We start from the raw sequence: 20,138 nt of genomic DNA on the forward strand, positions 1-20,138 counted from the left end.
CAAACATTAACCCTGATGAGTTCGGAGCTATCCCACTAGTACACGTACTCTCACCAGCCATAGAGAAAGAGTCGACTATGAACGTCTACGAAATACAAACAGACCCTACAGGGGAGGAAGATAGTAGTTGGACGAAGCCTCTCAAGGATTATCTCACAGACAAAGTAATTCCAACAGGGAAGGTCACAGCTCCAGCACTTGCTCTAAAAGTTTCTAAGTATTGCCTAATCAGCAACGTGCTCTTCAAAAAGTCAGCAGCAGGTCCCTTCTTACGATGTTTAGAAAAAGGAGAAGCACAGCAAGTTCTACAGTCCCTACACAGCGGCGAATGCGGAAATCACTCAGGAGGAAAGAACCTAGCCAACAGGGCACTCAGAATAGGATACTACTGGCCCAGCATGAGGAAAGACGCTACAGAGTTCTCCAAGAAATGTTTGGCATGTCAAAAACACGCACATAAGCCATCTGAAGAGTTGCACCCAACACTGACGCCTTGGCCGTTCATGAAATGGGGAATGGATATAGTGAAGCTGCCTCCATCATCAGGGCAAAGAGTATACTTCCTCGCAATGACGGATTACTCTTCGAAATGGATAGAAGCAGAAGCATACAAGGACATCAAAGATAAACATGTGATCTCATTTATCAAAAGGAACATCCTAAGCAGATTTGGAGTACCAGCAGAAATCATTACTGACAACGGATCCCAGTTCATCAGCAACAAGACAACAAAATTCTGCAAGGAATGGAACATCTCCCTTATCACATATACGCCACGATGCCCACAAGCAAATGGATAAGCAGAGTCAAGCGACAAAGTCCTAATCAGCAACATGAAGAAGAGACTGGAAGGCGCAAAAGGGAAATGGGCAGATGAGCTACCCAGTATACTATGGGCAGACAGAACAACCCTAAAGGGCGCTACAGGACATACACCTTTCTCACTAGTGTACGGGTGTGAAGCTGTCATTCCAACAGAAGTGAAAGTCCCCACTGCAAGGTATGGGTTAATGACAGAAGAAAGAAACCACGCCGAGCTGATACATAACTTGGACACTGTAGAAGAACTCAGAGAGGATGCAAAAATGAGAATGGCAGCCTACCAGCAAGAAGTAGCAAGGTCTTTCAACAAGAGCGTTAGAGCAAGAGTTTTCAAGATAGGAGGTTGTGTTTGGGGTATTTTTACCCTTGACAAGTGGACCAATGAGGAGGTGCCACGTGTCAGAGGCTGGCAGGTCACCCTTGACCAATCCCCAGCTGACACGTGGCCTCTCCAGATATTCCCTTAGAGTTGTGGCCTTCAGGGGCCCAATTCCCCAAAAATCCGCTATTTGGCGGCGCAGCCCATCAGTCCTAGGTTAAAATAACCTAGGAAGGGGCACCTTTCCCAAGGACCCTATAAATAGGGAGATATTCCCCCAAAATGGGGGATAATTCAAATTTTCAGAAATTTACTATCATTTATTACATCCTACTCTCTCTCATCAGAGAACACCTGAGCTTGGAATCCAAGCAGATCTCCACCTAAATTTCCGCACTTTTTATTCTCCTTCAAGTTACTAACTTGAGCGTTGGAGGCGGAGCACCACCGAACCGGTGTCTCCGTTGTTTTTGCAGGTACAGAGTCAGCAGGACTAGTCTTCGAGTTGTAACTCTCCCAAGGGACAAAAACACCCAAAACATTTGGCGCCGTCTGTGGGGAGAGTACCTCAAGATGGTTCAAAATTCTGTACCAATTCTCAATTCTACCTCTCTGCATCCGGGTACTCAGACGGGTAACCCGGAAGACCTACAACCGGTAGGGTTTGAAATCCCTCAGCCTCCACCTCAGCCTCAGCCAGAGGTATTCACAGAGGAGGAGAAAGAAGAAGAAGACAATGATGTGGAGACCTATATGACTAAAGATGGTTCTCTCATCTCTAAATCCATCCGTTCCAGAGACCAGCTGGAACGAAATCTGGATCAGGCGGGCCCAAGCCGGCCCCCTGGGAGGTCAGACGGGGAAACCCGGAAGACCAGAGGAGAAGCTCCAGTCACCCGGAACGAGCTCATGAAATTCATGAACTACTTCAAGGGTGAAATCAAGAAGATGATCAACAACAAGGCAGGCTCTTCCAAGAGTCAGCCGGCTAAAAAGACTCCCAATGATGGGAAGAAGAAGAAGCCGGTCAAGGACAGGCAGCCAACTCCCCATCCAAAGGAGAAGGCAGCCGCAACACTTGATTGGTCTAAGATTCTGATGCCCCGGCGACCCCAGCCGGAGGCTAGAAAAACGTCCACCTTCGATGCTAGAGAAGTCATCAATCGAAGGAGGCAGCAGCAGTCTGAGTCAGCTTCTACCTCAAGCTTTCCAGACAGCTTCAAGGAAGCTTCTGCAAGGAACTCTGAGTCCTTGCATGAGAGTCGGACAGGCGGTAAATCCGTCAACACCGAACCTCAGCTGATGATAGGGTCTATGCCATACGCACCCCAGGCGCAGTATGGGCAATATGGCCTCCAATTCATGCAACCACCTCCATTCGGAGGTCAGGCGGCATATACTAATGTCCAGCCACTAGACTGGCAGCTCCGGCTGCTGAGGCTAGGCGAACAGCTGTCTGCCTTTGCAGCCAATATAACCGAGGCGGCTCAGCCGGCCAAGGTTAAAAACATTTTGGTTGGTGCTTATGACGGCACCACTAACCCTGAAGATCACCTGATGGCATACACCAACCTAATGTGTTTACAAGGTTGGGACGATGCCACCTGGTGCCGTTGTTTTCCGGCTACATTGAAGGGCATTGCCCAGCAATGGTTTGACAACTTGCCAGCCGGATCTGTTGACTGCTTCAAGAAGCTAGCCTTCTTGTTTGCCACCAACTTCTCAATGAACATCCCTGCTAAGAAAACAAGTTTAGACTTGAGCACCATTAAGCAGGGAGAGAGAGAAGGGCTATGCTCATATGTCAGACGGTTCAACCTGGTCAGAATTCAGATCCAGGGGCTGTCTGACGAGGTAGCATTCACAGACTTTTTCAAAGGTCTGAGAGACGGGTCGACTTTTAAGTTCGACCTTGTCAGAAAAGGGGCATTTACGCTACAGGTGGCCCTGAGGGAGGCGGAAAGCTATATACAAGCAACCGACCTCTGTACGCCTGGTAGCCTGTCAGACTCCAAGAAGTCTGACAAGCAAAAAGAGAGCCGGTCTGCTCAGCCGGCGAAAAAAAAAGAAGAGAGCAAGAAAAGAAAAGAAGTCTGGAGTTTAAACCGTACGTTCCCCGGTACGAGTTTAACAAAGATTGTAACTCCATCCTCATGGAGGTGAAGGACCGGCTGTCCATTGAGAAGCCGAATCCACTGAAGAGTTCCGTCCAGTCACGGAACAAAAATAAATATTGCCAATTCCATGAAGAGGTTGGCCATGACACCAACGATTGCTTCAGTTTACAGCGGACGTTGGACCGTCTGGCTGACAAAGGGCATCTGAAGTCATATATTTCCAAGTCCCCAGCCGGGACAAAGAAGAAGAACAAGGGTCAGTCCTCTAAGGCTACCCACCAGCCTGCTAGTAGTTCGGAAACCGACAGGGATCCGGTCTTCACCATAGCAGGCGGATTTTCTTGTGGTGGCCCTACCATCCGGGGCACCAAAAGCCATCTTCGAAAGATGGATAAGGATGATGAGGAGCAGGCGTCTGCCAGCTCCACTTTTCCGGATGTCCTCATTACTGAGAAGGACAGGGTCAGCGTCCGCCGCCCGCATGACGACCCGGTTGTTATTGAATGCAAGGTCGCCAACCAGCTAGTTGGGCGCATCCTTATTGACACCGGCAGCTCGTCAGACATCATCAGCCACCGGTGCTTGCAGAAGCTGAAATACAACTCCAACAGCATGCATCTGGTCACCCACCCTTTAGTTGGTTTTAGGGGTGGGATGGTCTATCCAGCCGGAAGAATTGACCTACCCATCTGGCTGGGTGAGAAGGGCCAGGGACGACATATTGTCGTCAGATTCTTGGTCGTTGAGGAGTTGACTGCCTACAACATTATTCTTGGGAGGCCAACCCTCAACGAAGCCAAGGCTGTAATCATCCCTGCTCTCATGCTTATCAAGTATGAGAGGGATGATGGTTCTGTTGGTTCCCTGAACGGGGATCAGAAGACGGCCAGGGAGTGTTACCTCTCAGCCGTCAAAGATACTGTGGCCGCAGACGGCCAAGGGAAGGAACCAATAGACCTTGACAACGTCAAGGATGCTCCGTCCCCAACAGCCGGAAAAAAGAGAAAAGCTGCAGAGCTGGTGGTGGTGAAGAAAGAAAAGAAATAGCAATCACTGACCGGTGAACGGTCAGAGGAGCTCCGTCCCCAACCGGCTGGTGAAAGTATTGATCTTGTTTTGGACGACAGCCGTCCAGAGCGAGCTGTTAAGGTTGGGACGGTTGCTAATGCTGTTCTGGGTGCAGACTTGCACCTTCTGCTGAAAGAATTCAAAGATGTGTTTGCCTTTGAAGTAGAAGAGATGCCAGGCATCAGCCCGGATCTCGCTGTCCACAAGCTCGCCGTGGATCCAAAAATGAAGCCCATCCGGCAAAAGAAGAGAAACCACGGTGAGGAAAGAAGTCAGGCGGCAGCTGCCGAAGTAAAGAAGCTGCTAGATGCCCGGTTCATTCGGCCTTGTAATTTCCCCGACTGGGTGGCAAACGTTGTACTTGTAAAGAAGCCGAATGGTACTTGGCGGATGTGTGTAGATTACACAGATCTCAACAAGGCATGCCCAAAGGATAGTTATCCACTTCCTAAAATCGACAGCCTGGTTGATTCAACAGCCGGCCATGCCTTTATGAGTTTTATGGATGCCTATTCCGGCTTCCATCAGACACCTCTGTGAAAAAAAGATCAAGAAAAGACAGCCTTCGTCACTGATCAGGGGTTATTCTGTTATACTGTGATGCCGTTTGGCTTGAAGAATGCGCCGGCTACGTTCCAACGGATGATTAATACAGTCTTCATTAATCAAATTGGGAGGAATGTAGAGGCGTATATTGATGACATGATAGTCAAATCCAAGCAGCAGGCGGATCACCTTGCTGATCTCCGAGAAACCTTCACCACACTCAGGCGGCATAAGGTTATGTTAAATCCTAAGAAATGCGTCTTTGGTGTTGAGTCTGGGAAGTTTCTCGGATTCCTGATTGATTAAAGGGGGATAGAGGCTAACCCTGAGAAGATACAGGCGGTAATTGACATGAAGTCACCCCGCACTGTCAAGGAAGTTCAGAGACTCACCGGCTGCCTGACCGCCTTGGGGAGGTTCCTCAGCCGGTCAGGTGACAAATGCCTTTATTTCTTCCAAGCAATCAGGAAGAAGACTAGATTTGAATGGGGGGATGATGCTGAGGCGGCATTACAAAAATTGAAAGAGCACTTGCACTCTTTGCCAAGGCTTGTTAGTCCCTCAAGAGGCCAGCCCCTCAAGCGGCCAATGTCCACTCTGGAGTCATCCGGCAGAATGCTGAAATGGGCTATTGAAATGCAAAGTCTTGAAATCTCTTACGAACCAAGGAAAGCAGCGAAAGGTCAGGCGTTTGCCGACTTCATTGTTGAAATGACCCGTCCGGTCTTCCCGGATAATGTTGATCAGGTTTGGAAGGTGTATGTAGATGGGAGCTCTACAAAGAACGGCTGTGGTGCAGGCATTGTTTGTGAATCTCCAGAAGGAGACAGATATGAGTATGCACTACGGTTCAAGTTTCAGGCCTCGAATAACGAGGCGGAGTATGAAGCCCTGCTAGCCGGAATCCGTATGTGTAAAGCAGCAGGGGCAACAAAGATTGACGCCCATTCTGATTCTAAGTTGGTTGTTAGCCAGTATGAGGGCACTTATGAAGCGACCCATCCGGCAATGATCAAATATCTTCAGGCTGTCAAAGATGAGGCCGGGACCCTTCAGGAATTCAGACTGAATCAAGTGCCCCGGTCAGATAACCACCCGGCGGATGCACTGTCAAAACTGGCATCATCCGCCTGCCATGATACGCCTCGGTCAGTCTTTTGGGAAGTTCTTGAAAAAAGAAGTATTTATGAAGAGCCCATTGGAATTCTGGATCAAAGTTCTACTTGGATGGATGGCATCCGGGCGTATCTCGCAGACGGCACGCTCCCTGATTCACCTCAGGAAGCAGCCGTCATGAAAAAGAGAGCAGCAAACTTCGAGTTGAGGAACGGAGAACTCTTCAAGGCTGGATTTCTCAAGCCCTTGTTGAAATGTGTTACCCCAGAAAAGGGGAAGGAGGTACTCGAAGAGCTGCATGCGGGATTTTGCGCCTCCCACATAGGCGGCAAGTCCCTAGCCGTCAGAGCCAGGCGGCATTATTTTTGGCCTACTCTTGAGGCAGACGCCAAGGAATTTGTGAAGAAATGTGATAAATGCCAGAGGTTTGGCAAGCTAATACATCGCCCGGCTACTGCTCTGACGGCAATCCACAGCCCAGTCCCGTTTGCTAAGTGGGGCATGGACATATTGGGTCCTTATACGCCTGCTCCAGGCGGGAAGCGCTATATCTTGGTGGCTGTGGATTACTTCACCAAATGGGTGGAGGCAGAGGCAGTCAAGAATATCAAGACAAAGGATGTCATCTCTTTCATATGGAAGAATATTATCACCCGGTTTGGGGTACCTATGTCTATGGTATTTGACAACGGCCCTCAGTTTGAGACGCCTCAGCTCAAGATTTGGTTAGGAGATCAGGGTATCACAAGTTACTTTGCCTCAGTCGGCCGTCCTCAAGCAAATGGTCAGGTTGAGGCATTCAACAAACTCATCTCAGACGGCATAAAAAAGAAAATTGAAATAGCCGGTGGTCTTTGGGCTGAAGAGTTAATTCATGTTCTTTGGGCCATCCGGACAACTGCCAAGGGATCAACCGGAGAAACCCCGTTTCTCATGGTATACGGGGCTGAAGCCGTTTTACCCATTGAACACTATGAGCCTACGCTCAGAGTGATGCTCTATGATGAAGAGGCAAATTGGGAGGCCATGCGGCTGACATTGGACTCCCTCCCGGAACGCAGGGGCAATGCTGCCCTACGACATGAGATATACCGTCTGAGAATGACGCGAGCCTACAACAAAAGAGTGCACAAACGTCCTTTGAAAGTGGACGATTTTGTGTTACGGAAAATGGAGGCAACCGGTAGGGCCAATGAGCTTGGAAAGCTAACTCCTAATTGGGAAGGCCCCTACCGGATCTATGAAGAAGTTAGGGACGGCACATACCGCCTGGAAACCCCAGACGGTAGACGCCTGCCTAGAACTTGGAATGTAGACAACTTAAAAAAGTACTACTTTTGAGTAATGTAAAGTTTTTTGTAACAAGTATTAATGAGAGATGCTTTTTGTTCCATTTATTGTCTTTTTATCCGTCTAGGTTTACCCATACTAATGATGAAAGGTTCAGTAACAAATGAATAGCCTGAGGCCAATGGCCAGATAACTAAGTTTGATACTTAGTATATGAAATCAAAAGTCCATAAAGACAAGAGGCTAACAGCCGGATTCTTAAGCTAAGCACAAAACCGTTTAGTGGCTATCAGCCGGTCTACAACAAGACCTGAGGCCAAGGGCCAGATGGTTGTCCATTTTCACAAATTCGTCTATCCCAATATGGATATAGGCGTCCGGCGACACCCCTCCGGGTGCAATCGTCGCAGAGAACAGCCACCTTGCTTGTTCTACATACCCATGCAGGCGGCAAAGATTGAGTGGTCAAAACAACCAACTCATAGCTATCTGACTGTGTTATTTCTACTAAGGAATATTTGGTTGTACATGCTCCGGCTGCCTACCAGTATCAGCCGGAGTACCATCATAAGTTTTTACTTAGTTAAAATTTTCTCCAAGTTGCGCACTTTTAGGGCAAACCCTTTTTTGCGTAATGGCTATAAAGAATACCCAGGCGGTTTGATATCGACTGGGGCAGAGGTTGTATGTCTGTCATTTGTCCGGCTGTGTACTTGGTTTGGGGCAATCACTATTGTGATTGATTGCCTTACAAACATCCCATACTCTTTGAAGCATGAGAAGTTTCCAAGGCAATCAATCCTTTTTCAGATTAAACCAACCACACAGCCGCCGAGGGGCAAGGACAGCCGGATTTGTACCTGCCGCATGCTTTTCATAAGATAAGGCAAATTCACAAGTATATATATTGAGTATATATGCAAAAGTGAAAAAATTGAAAAATTGAAAAATTGTGCAAGTATAAGAAAAACCGACTGAGTCGGTATACTTCATCAAATAAATTGGCCCAAGGCCAGGAATCATTGTTAGCCGAATCAACATCCGGTGTACAGAGAATATTGGGAAAGGCTACATAATTACTCGGCACGCAGGCCGGAAAAGCAAAAGGTTGGCATACTGCCGCAGAGAAGTAGGGGAGCTAAGCTGCTGGCTGTTCCGGCTGGGCTGGAGTCGTTGAAGGAACATCATCCGGAACCACAGCCTCTTCACACTAGGCGAAAATATCAATTGGCCACCGGTTCAAAACCCCCCTATGCCACCGGTTTTGAACCGGTGGTCAGTTGGGGGGTGGCAATACTCGGTTGAAAAGGCCACCGGTTCAAAACCGGTGGCAAAATTGAGTATTGCCACCGGTTAACCGGTGGCAATAGTCGTTCCCGCAATATTTCTTTTTTGTTTTAACAACTATTGCCACCGGTTAACCGGTGGCAATGAACATATATATATATATATATATATATTTTACTTGAAATATAACCGAACAATCAAATCAAAAAAAAAATGACATTTATTACATCAAATAAATCAGTAAAAAATTACAATATAAATCATAAAAAATTACAACATCAAAATCACAAAAACCCCATACAACATCTAAATCAAAATCTTGATTCTTCACTTTCACATCCAAATCAATATACCTGCATCAATTAAAACAAAAATATAAATTGAATAATAAAAAAAAAAAAGAACACTAATCTCGGAATTAAAAAAAAACAGAACACTAATCAGTTTAAATTAAGCTGATGAAAAAAAAAACAGAACACTAATCTCGGAATTAAAAAAAAAAAAAAAAAAAAAAGAACACTAATCAGTTTTTTAAAACCCAAGAAAAAATCCAAAAAAAAACCGATAAATATCCTAAAAAACACCGAAATCATAAATTATTAAAACTAAAAAAAAAAATTGCGAAAAAAACCCAAAAATCATGCATGTACCTATAAACTGTCGAAAATCAATCACAATTAAACGCAAATCAATCAAACCCGGCAAATCAATTAACCCCAAAACTTTCGAAAATCAATTAAACCCAGAAATTTCGAAAATCAATTAAACCCAGAAATTTCGAAAATCAATTTCGAACAATATTACAACAATCAAATCCATAAAAATCAAGGCATTTACCTGTAGATCCATAAACATGCACAAATCAAGGAGAAAAGTGGTGTTGATGATGTAGATCTGTCGGTGTTGTTGATGTTGGTGTTGTTGGTGTGGTTGTGGCGTGGTGGTGATTTCGTGGGTTGACGGTGGCGAAGGAGGAGAACGGAGGAGAGAGGACGAGAGGGAACAGAGAGGGAGAGAGATCGAGAGGGAGAGAAGGAGAGAGAGAGATCGAGAGAAGGAGAAAGAGAAGGAGGAGAGGGAAGAGATGAGGGAGAAAGAGAAGGAGGAGAGGATGAAGGAGAAGAGGGGAGAGGGGATCGGAGTTGAGGTCGAAAGAGAAGGAGGAGATCAGAGGTGGATGGAGAGAGGAGAGAGGATGGAGAGAGGAGAGAGAAGAGATGAAACGGCTGGGAGAAGAAATGGTAGGGTTTGGGGTATATAAAGGGCCGGGTTTTTTTTTTTAAATATACTTAGTTATTGCCACCGGTTCAAAACCGGTGGCCTTTCAAATTTTTGCCACGGGTTTGGTTGAACCGGTGGCAATAACTCTTTGCCTCATCCCGCCACTAATTTTTGCCACGGGTTTTGAAAAATCGGTGGCCAATGAGCGTTGTATTTTTCAATTTTTCTACTAGTGTCAGGCTGGCTGTCCTTGTTCACTTCCTTTATAATCTCGTCCAGGTCCGGCTCCTCTGTGTCCGAAACCTCAGCACCGTTTTCCAGGGCCCATTCCTTGAAGCGAGCCGGAGCAGGATCCTGGAGAACCTTGGCATCGTACGCCTCAGTGGCGTAGTTGTACCTCAGCTTGTAGACTTCAAAGTCTACTTCAGGATAGAGAAGCCCCCAAGCGTATCGGAGGCGGATCTCGTTGTCCCGCTCATTCTCTTTGATGAGCCAGGCCTGCTCAGCTTCGAGCTCCTCAGCATGCTTGCCCTTCAGAGTAGCAAGCTCAGCAGTCAGTCGGGACTTTTCTGCCCTTAGGGCAGTGTTCTCCTGATCAGCCCCCTCCAAGGCCCTGAGGTTGGAGCCGGCAGTTTTCAGCTTTAGCTCCAAGTCGCTGATCTTGTTGTTGGCTTCATCATTAGCAGCCGTCAAAGTCCTGACCAGCTCCTCCTGTTTCAACTCGAGGGCTTTAATCTCAACATCAAAATTTATATGGGCATATTCAGCAGAGTTGAGATTGGCTTGAGCCCTTCTCTTGGCATCAGTTACCTCTTCTTGCTTCTTCCGGAAAAGCAACCGGAGCCCATCCACCCGGACCATAACCTGAGCAAGGTCATCCGGGAATCTAAACACTAACCAAAGACAAAATGAAATGAAAAGAAATGAAAAAGATGAGGGGCAAGTTTCACTTACCTCCGCCAGCTGCCCCAGAATCTGGTCGAAGTCGACCTCGTGGCGGTTGGGTATGGAGTTCTTCTCCGACTAGGTGAGAGTTCTCACCATCCGTTTGCCAAACCCCGCCAGGTCCGGGGCAGAAGTAGCATCTGCAGCATAAGAAGGACTTGGTGAGAGGCTAGCAGCGTATTTGGCATTCATTCTTTGCCGGCTACTTACAGACCCCCCGGAAGGGTCAGTCATAGTCTTGACGCGCATAAAGTCAAGCGGCCAAGGAATTTCAATCTTACCTTTGGAGTCGACCCTCGCCGGCTCCTCCTCTGCGGCTGCAGCACCACCTGCAGCCCTGGATGGCTCGCCATCTTTCGATGCTTCATGAGCATCCGGCGTTTTCCTTGATTTCTCTGAGTTTTCACTCAGAGTTGCCATGGCTTCGGGGCCCTTTCCCCCGGTTGTAGGGAAACCTTTGGCGTTAACGCCAGAGGCCGTTGGGGTTGCCTTCCTCCCGGTTTTAGCAGCCGGTTTTTGAAGGTTTTCATCCCCAGGTCTTTTTAAGACCTTTGTCATGGAACGGGGGAGGATGCCTGTTGAAGCCTGTAAAAACACAAGGAAACCATAAGTCATCCGGAATCAAAAGAACTTGGAAAATTTCAAGGGAAGTTGGAATTATCTTACCCCTCATTTTTTGGCCTCCTTCGCCTCAATGTTGGCCTTCTTGGCCAAAATATTCTCTTTGCGGAGCTGAGCCGCAGATTTTTGAGGGGTCTTAGCCGGATCGACCATTTTCCTTGCTTCCTCTGCAGAAAAACATAAAAGAGTTAGAGCAAGAGAAAGTTCAAAGCAATGAAATTTAAATTGCAGACGGAAGACCCCCGGGTGGGTGAGTGTATCTACCCTTTGGAAACATAGGGCTCAACCCGTAGGCGGACAAGAATCTCTCATCCGCAAAGAAATCCGGGTGGGGGATCCAGTTTCTTGGAACAACTATGTGAGTCCCATCCCCCAAGGGCTCTGTTGTTGTCTTGAAGAGCTCCGGCTCTATTATTTGCTCCCGGGCTTTGGTAGTAAGAGCTGGGCGTACACACTTCTGGCCCACCAAAGCCGGCTCTTTGTTATAGCGCCGGAGAATCTTGTTTATCCTCACTTGAGGGGAAGAGACCAAGTACCATTTATCTTTCCAACCTCCCCACTTGGACACTTTGTCCAAGGTCATCAAATATTCCGGGAGCGTGAAAATAGTGTACCACGCTCCATATCCGCCTGGGGCACTCTTGAGGTAGTGCATATGGGCAAAGGCGGTGAAGCTGGGCTCAATGTTCTGGAGCTCGTAGGCGGCGATATAGCTAAGGATATTGACCCAAGAGTTAGGCGTTAATTGCCACACTCCCAAGTCATATCCCTTCAGAATCTTCCGGATGCCTCTGTGAAGGGGAAAGCGGAGGCCGGCTTCTATTACCGCCTCATAGCAGACAAAGTAATTGTCTGCATTGTCAATGTCATCCCCCCAGGCTAAAACAGCATCAGCCGGAGGGACCATGATGTCCCAGTCCTCCCCAAAGGGGTGTAGTTGTTTGAAAGCCTCAAAGCTACTTTCAAGAAGGGCCCTGTCCCCAGGCTTCATCCGGGTTTAAGTAGGATCCGGGTTTGCTTCTTTCTTTGCTGTTTGGCGATAAGCCTCAGCAAGGTTCTCTCCCTCCGCCCCGGATCCTTCCTGCTCCTCAGCCGCTTCTTCAGCTGAGTTACTTCGGTCTGAAGAGGAGGCGGTTTCCTCACCGCCTCCCCTTGAGTCGTGGTTGCTGGAGGTAGACGGGGTGTCCTCAGCTGAATTACTTTGCTCAGCCGCCTCATAGTCCTCCTCCCTCACTACTTCACTTGCGGGCACTTCCCTAGTGCGCCGCCTGCTGGGCTTTGTAGCCGTCTGTTTAGTTCTAGCCATTGTGTCCTGCACAGACACAGAGAGGGAAGAAGCCGGAGATGAGCAAAGCACTCCAGAAACTCCAGACAAGGCACCCCCGGTTCTAGACTCAGCCGTCCCTGGTGACCGGCTGAGCGTCCTAGGCAGTGCCGTGTGTGCAAATGGAGACTTCATTTTATTTTTTGAAAAGTTAATGTATACAGCCGGAAATGAGTGTATACAGGCTAAAGAAAAAGGAAAAAGAAGAAAACTTAAAGAAGGAAACGGATGGTTACCTTACTTTGAGTTCTGAAAAAAATCTGAAAACGGCAAAGCAACCGGTGACTGGGTGACTTCGAAAGAGCACACGGAAATCTTGAACTTGCTTAAACGCAACCGGAATCAGAGCACCTCTCTCTAGAAAACTCTTTTTCTCTCTCTAGAAAGTCAAGATTGTGAAAAGTGAAGAGGAGAAGGAGGGGGGGTAAATCCCTATTTATATGGGGTGAAACGGCACGAATCCCCGTCACCACTGTCAAAAAATAAGCCGTTTTCATTGTTCACCCTTCATGGGCTGACACGTGTCACAGGCGCCACGTGGCCTGCCACGTGCCACCTGTGAGGGGCAAATGTTTGGGGTATTTTACCCTTGACAAGTGGACCAATGAGGAGGTGCCACGTGTCAGAGGCTGGCAGGTCCCCCTTGACCAATCCCCAGCTGACACGTGGCCTCTCCAGATATTCCCTTAGAGTTGCGGCCTTCAAGGGCCCAATTCCCCAAAAATCCGCTATTTGGCGGCGCAGCCCATCAGTCCTAGGTTAAAATAACCTAGGAAGGGGCACCTTTCCCAAGGACCCTATAAATAGGGAGATATTCCCCCAAAATGGGGGACAATTCAAATTTTCAGAAATTTACTATCATTTATTACATCCTACTCTCTCTCATCAGAGAACACCTGAGCTTGGAATCCAAGCAGATCCCCACCTAAATTTCCGCACTTTTTATTCTCCTTCAAGTTACTAACTTGAGCGTTGGAGGCGGAGCACCACCCAACTGGTGTCTCCGTTGTTTTTGCAGGTACAGAGTCAGCAGGACCAGTCTTCGAATTGTAACTCTCCCAAGGGACAAAAACACCCAAAACAGGTTGGGTCCTCAAGAAGGTATATGAAAACACAAGAGAGGTGAATGCTAGAAATCTAGCACCCAACTGGGAAGGACCCTACGAGATCATCAAGGTAGTAGGCAACGGAGCCTACAGACTCAAGAGTGCAGAAGGAAAAGAGGTACAAAGAAGCTGGAACGCAGCACACTTAAAACTCTATCATTTCTGAAGAATGAAGGTATGTAGTAGTTGTCCCAACCTTTCTTTTCGTCTTTACGAAAAAAAAACAAAAACAAAAAAAAAAACAAAAAAAACAAAAAAAAAGAAGAAAAACAAAAAGTAAAAAATCTCCAACAGCCAGATGCAGCACGAAAGGTACTCTTCTTCACTTAAACTTAGTCAATTCAGTTTATATTTACTACGAGTACTGACTTAAGCATCGGAGGGCCGTTGGGGAAACCCACAGCCACCCCTCACCCAATTCTGTTTTGCAAGGACAACAGCTACACTACCATACGGAGCACAAAAGGCATACATTACTGCAAGCATCTATCCCTGCAGAACAAGTAAACGCCAACAGCGAATACATGTAAGCATTATTACACCCATACTATAACTGCAATACAACTGTAATATAACTGTAATACAACTGTAGTACAACTGTAATACAAAGAAAAATACAAGCCAACACAAAATACGCATAGCATAACAAAATATTAAAATTACTTAGTTGCAAAAAAGCAACAAAACAGGAAAAGCATCCAGCTGCAGCAAGGCAGCACAAAAAAAAAATATATCCAACTGCACTAAGGCAGTAAAAGCAAACACAATTCAAAGAAAATAAAAATTGTTCAGAACAAATAGGTGACACAGCACCATTAAAACTAATTCTCCCCAGTGTTGTCAGCAGGGACCCTCTCTTCAGCAACGGACTTCATATCTTCAGGGTCATCCTTAGCATCCTCATTCATGGGAGAATTGACTTCCTCATCAGCAAGCTCAACAGCAATGTGCCAGGAGCAGTAGTCCCCTCAAGAAAAGTCTTCTCAAAAGCAGCCTTCTCAGCAGCATAGTCCCACGCTTCATGCTTCCCTTGCTGATAATCCTCCATCATCGCCAAGCGTGCCTTCCCAAAGTAGTAGCTAGCCGCATCAAGAGAGTCATTCACAGCATCCTTCAAGGTACCCTTCAACCCATACCGTTCAGCAAGGCACTCCTTGTGCTTAGTCCGTTCAGCCTTCAGAGCATCAGTAGCAGCCTTATACTTGTCAGAAAGGGAATCACGTTCCTTCTTCCTGGCATCATAAACCCGAGTGAACTCTGATACCTTGTTCAATACGCCTTAGCACAACTGAAAACTCTGCACAAACACACAACGGAGTAAGGATAAAACAATCCGTCATTCCCGTTTTGTTAATTTTTTTTTTTGGGAGTATATTATACCTGAAAGGACTGCACAGCAGCCTCTTGAGAAAGGTCAGCAAAGGTCTACGAAGACTGGCGCTCCTTAAAGGCCGGGAAAAGCAAAGTGCCCACATGAGGAACCAGAGATTCATAGGAGAAATTGGCAGCATCAACATCAGCAGGTATCTCCAATTTCCTCTTAAGGTTAGTACGAGGCGGAGGTGGAGGAGAGGCACTCCTCAACGGAATCACATTAGCCGAAACATCCTCCGGAGTCCTAGAACAAGCCCGCGATCTGATGCGACCCAAGATGGAAGAAGAGCTAAGCAGATCATGGGACCTTAATGACCTAGAAGTATTTACGAAAAGCAAGACAAATAAAAGCAAATTCAGCCAGTTACAACAAAACAGCAATACAATTTCAACAACAAGTACCAGAAAAGTCCAACAGATACGAGAATAGACGCACATTAGTACAGTCTCAATAGGGCACAACATCGTAACAGAAACAAAAACCAACACGAGGAAGAGAGACATACCTTGAGACATAGTAGGGGCAACTTTTTGATCAGATTCAGAATCGTCCAAAGACTCAATCTGGACAACAACTTTAGGCTGCGTCAACTTGATAAAAGATCTCTCGTCCGCACTCAGCTCGTACAACTTATCGATCAGAGATGGAGATTGAGAGCGCTACTTCAATTTACTCATTGCAACCATCAAGCAAATAAGCCCAAATCAACAAAGAAGGAAAACAGCGCAAAGAAAATAAGAAAACAAAATACCTTCAGCTTTAACATTGTCAATCAAAAAATCACCGTCATCACCTAACGAATCAATCCTCACAAAGAAAAACTTGTGATACCACTTCTTATCAAACGCCTTCTCCAGATCTGTCACCAAAGGACCGACACCATCCTTCAAGCGAAGCCCAACTCAACCCTTGCCACTAGTCCTAATAGTGTAAGGATAGCACAAATCCCTCACATCTAATTCTATACCCAACCTCGCACTCAACAAGTCAAGAATTCGCAAAACCCTCCAAGTCTGGGGCAACAATTGACAAGGTGAAACCCTAACCCTAGACATAATTTGACGAACAAGGGGAGAGAAAGGAAATGTATGCCCAATTACAAAGGGATACTCGAAGAAACACACCCAGCTAGGGGCAGTCCAGTCCGCCTTTTCCTTAGAAGATGGAATTTTCACCACCACTCCATTAGGAAATCGCGCAACAACAGCGATTCTCTAAACATCCTCCTTCGTCATATGAGAAGGATAGACATCCTTAGCAAGGAAAACGTTCTGCGCAGTAAAAGTCGGCTTCTTCACACCCTTATCAACCCCAGCGAACACTACTTTCACAGCGTCACCCATCGCAAAACACAAGAGAAGTAAAAGAAATAAAGAAACAGAGAAGAACACAGAAGTGAAATGATTTGATGTAAGCCTGCGCACCCAATAAATACTGCAAGGAGAATAAACCGCCCTTCACAGTTATCGAGGCGCTTGCCTTAAAACTGTCACCACGATCCTCATTTTTGTTAACAATTGAAATAATTTCCAAAATTCGAATATTTTTCCAACGGCTTCCTTTAGGTAATTTTCATCTTCAAGGCTTGAACATAAAAATTAGGGGCAATTGTTGGGCACGTATTACCAAGCAACCCAATATGTCTAGGGCATTGCTCAATAATCAAAAGATACATTAAATCAAGCAAGACGACCTGATTGGAACAAGTATGGCAAGCAAGATCAGAATATCAATCATGAAGATACTTGCCAAAAATATACTTGCTGAACAGGGAAATAGAATAAATCAAGAAGATCTCCCACGCTTTGAATATATTCGATATCTTTGTAACCCTAATGGGTCCTAAGTATAAATAGTATAGTGAGACATCATAATACTCATGTACGTTCACATATACATTAATATAAACTGATTATTTCACTTATGCTCTAGGAATCGTGTCCTTACTGAACAAGGAGCTCTGTCCTTACTCAGTATTGTATCTCTATTACTGCTCTTGGTTATTATATTTCATATTTATGATTTGATTGTTATTACCCCTAAATCCCTAAGCAAATTCCTAGATGCCTTACTAAGATTTGCCTAAACAATTGGGTTGGAAATTTTGTTGGGAAAATGAAATCTTAGAAGCGTAGTTGATTGTTTTGCAATAGTAGAATTTCAGTCATGTTGTAGCCAAAATTCTCAAAAAGAATGGCGCATCAGGACAAAAGTACGTCATGGGAAAGTGGGCATATTGTAAAATAAATCTACGAGCAAGGGTAAAAGAGGAAATAATGGCGCATCAGTAAAAGAGAGAGTGATCGTGCGCGAAAGCAAGAAAAGAACAGAAGTACGTCTCGAGAAAGTGGAAAATTCGTAAAATAAATTAAGGAGAAAGGGCATAAGATGATTTTCAACAAGTTACTGTTTCTAAGCTACAGCACCCGTGTTTGAGCAGTAAATTTGCTATTCATATGACTAAAGGATTCAAGAATTGGAATGAGTTAGGAAAAATATTCTTGTAAAATTAGTGTGAATTTGTTGTAGTATTTGGTACCGTTATTACTAAGACTTAAGTTAAAAAATTTAAGATTTAAGGTTACTTAATAGATTTAGTTAACCAAAGATAAGTGAAGGGCGTATTTGGAAGATTACCTCCAAGTTAGCGACTCTTTACAACAAAAATACTTGTACAAGTGCTGGGTGTGTATTTTAAACTTTTTTCTTAGTATTAAGTAGTGAATTCTTGAATATTAAGTCTGTTTTTTAGTATATTGTTCAAAAAGTTGAGTAATTCATATAGGGGGATGGGAAATCCAGAAAAAGTTGATGCTGCTATCTGTGATTATGAGGATTTTTGCTCTGTGCATAACCGTATCATAGAAGTCATTCAGGTCGGTGCTCAGATGTTGAAGATAGAGATTGATGAAGAAACTGCTAAAGTAAAGGCCGTCTAAAAAAACGCATCGAAAGGTGTCGAAGATACTATTGTGCGAGCACCTAATGTTATTCCAAGATTTGTTCGGTTTTTTAACCGGGTCGAAAAAATGAGTGACTTTTACGTCACTTTTAAGAGTGTTTTTAGAGTCGATTTTCGGTTTATTTTCCAATAAATTTCTTTGTTTTAATCCTTTATTTCTATTATTTTCTTATTCTCGTCTTTTGTCTCTTAATTTGAGTATTTTAGTAGTTTTTAATAGTTTTTAGTTTATTTTGTAATTTATAATTTATAATTCTTACTTTATAATGATTTTAATCTAGGTTCTTGTTAATATTTTTCTTCTCGCTTTTCCCTTTCTATTATTTTCTTTCAGTTTTCAAGTTTGTTTTCTTTATTTTATTTTATTTAATTTCTTTTGATTTTATTATTTCTTTTAGTTTTAGTATTTTATTTTATTTTATTTTATCTTTATTTTATTTTATTTTATCTCTTGATAATACTCTCGTGTTTGGTGTTCCGGGTTTCAAAGTCATATTCGAGTTCAAGGTTCGAGGCACAAAATTTGACCCAAGCAAGCTCCCCCTTGCTGCTCATGTTGCTGCCACCTTTTCCTACACTCCACCATCACCTAAACCTACACCATACAAAGTAACCAACATCAATTCCCCTGCTCCTCCCCTGCTCCCTCACCTCACAAACACAACTCCACTCACGCATGCCAACCTCCACCTCCACTCACATTACCACCGTCACCCACCAACAACCGCTACACCTACAATTAACCCCCTGTGCTCACAGCAGCAACGCTGCCCACGCAAACACCACCAACACTCCTTCTCCGCATTCACAACTCCAACAGCCCGCAACAGCAAATACAGCTACACCCACGCATCCACAACCAATCTCAGCCAACCATTTCAACCACTAGCCATCGAAACAGCACACACACCAGCCCACAACCCCTTGCGCGTACCACCTCTACTCCCAGCTAACTCCCACGCAACTCACAGCCACCACAGCCGCCAAAACCGCCAGCAACAATCCCCACAACAGAGCAGCTCCAATCCGCAACAATTGCAACAGTAGCGAGGAGCAACCCAGGCCGCCGCGGGCGCGGCATTTGGTCCTTCCACTCCTTGCAAATTTTCGGTAGATGCCTGGGAGATGCCCAGCCGCGGCCGCTCCGTTTTATCAGGGTCCAATTGTACGGAATTAATGAGCTTCAACGGTTGGGATTAATTCAATTAATCCAAAGGCTGAGAATTTGGTAATGCTAGATGATGATGATGCTGATTTACGGTGGTGATGACGGATGTTTGTTGTTGATGATGATGAATCAGAACAGCCAAAGGAATGAAGAGGGTGGGTAATTTCGTGGGTCTGATGGGGATTTTGGGGGTCTTGGTTTGACTTTCTTTTCCTTTTTTTATTTTCTTTTTCTTTTGTTTTCTTATTTGTTTATTTTATTTATTTTCCTTTTTACTTTCTTTTTTTTTATTTTATTTTAGTTTTGTTATTTAATTAATTTGATTAGTTTTATTTCTATTTTTTTTTAGCTTGTATATAAATACCCTTTGGGGGTTTAATACTCTCTTAACAATTATTCACCTTAGATTAGTTTAGCCTCTTTTACGCCGTCAAAAAAAAAAGCCTCTTTTATTTTCTCTCTCTTAAGGTTAGATTAGCATTTTATCTCTCTAATTTAGGAGTAGTTATAGAGAGAAAAAGTTTGGATTTTTCATGGAGTTTTGAAAGGTCGAAGAAGCAATTTGTGGATTTTCTTCTCATATATTCAATGAGTCTTCCTAACTTTCTCTCATCTTTATTCCTTTCCTTTAATTCTTGTTTTTGTTTATTTCCTTGTTGATTAGAGTTGTTAATTTGTTTAATAGTTTGATTTTAGCTTTAATTCTAATTTTACCTTGTTTTTCATGTTCTTCTTTATCATGTTAGCTTAGATTTTATTATAGGGAATTGGATGAAGATTATGTTGATGAATTGAATGATTGATTGTGATTTGTATGCATTTGATTCTTGATTTTTGTGTATGGATGATGC

The 20,138-nt window shown here is 44.8% G+C and overlaps 1 protein-coding gene across 1 annotated transcript; it reads left to right on the plus strand.

Annotated features, from left to right (window-relative positions):
- Positions 1–833: 833 nt before the first annotated feature.
- On the plus strand, positions 834–14,385 carry LOC145575445 (uncharacterized). The gene is made up of 2 exons (XM_081633315.1): positions 834–1,176; positions 14,375–14,385. Exons 1-2 carry the CDS (start codon positions 834–836, stop codon positions 14,383–14,385), a joined length of 354 nt encoding a protein of 117 aa, XP_081489441.1.
- The last annotated feature ends 5,753 nt before the right edge of the window (positions 14,386–20,138 follow it).

Source organism: Chenopodium album, chromosome 13 (assembly GCF_948465745.1).
Source record: "Chenopodium album chromosome 13, dcCheAlbu1.1, whole genome shotgun sequence".
NCBI classification, from domain to species: domain Eukaryota; kingdom Viridiplantae; phylum Streptophyta; class Magnoliopsida; order Caryophyllales; family Amaranthaceae; genus Chenopodium; species Chenopodium album.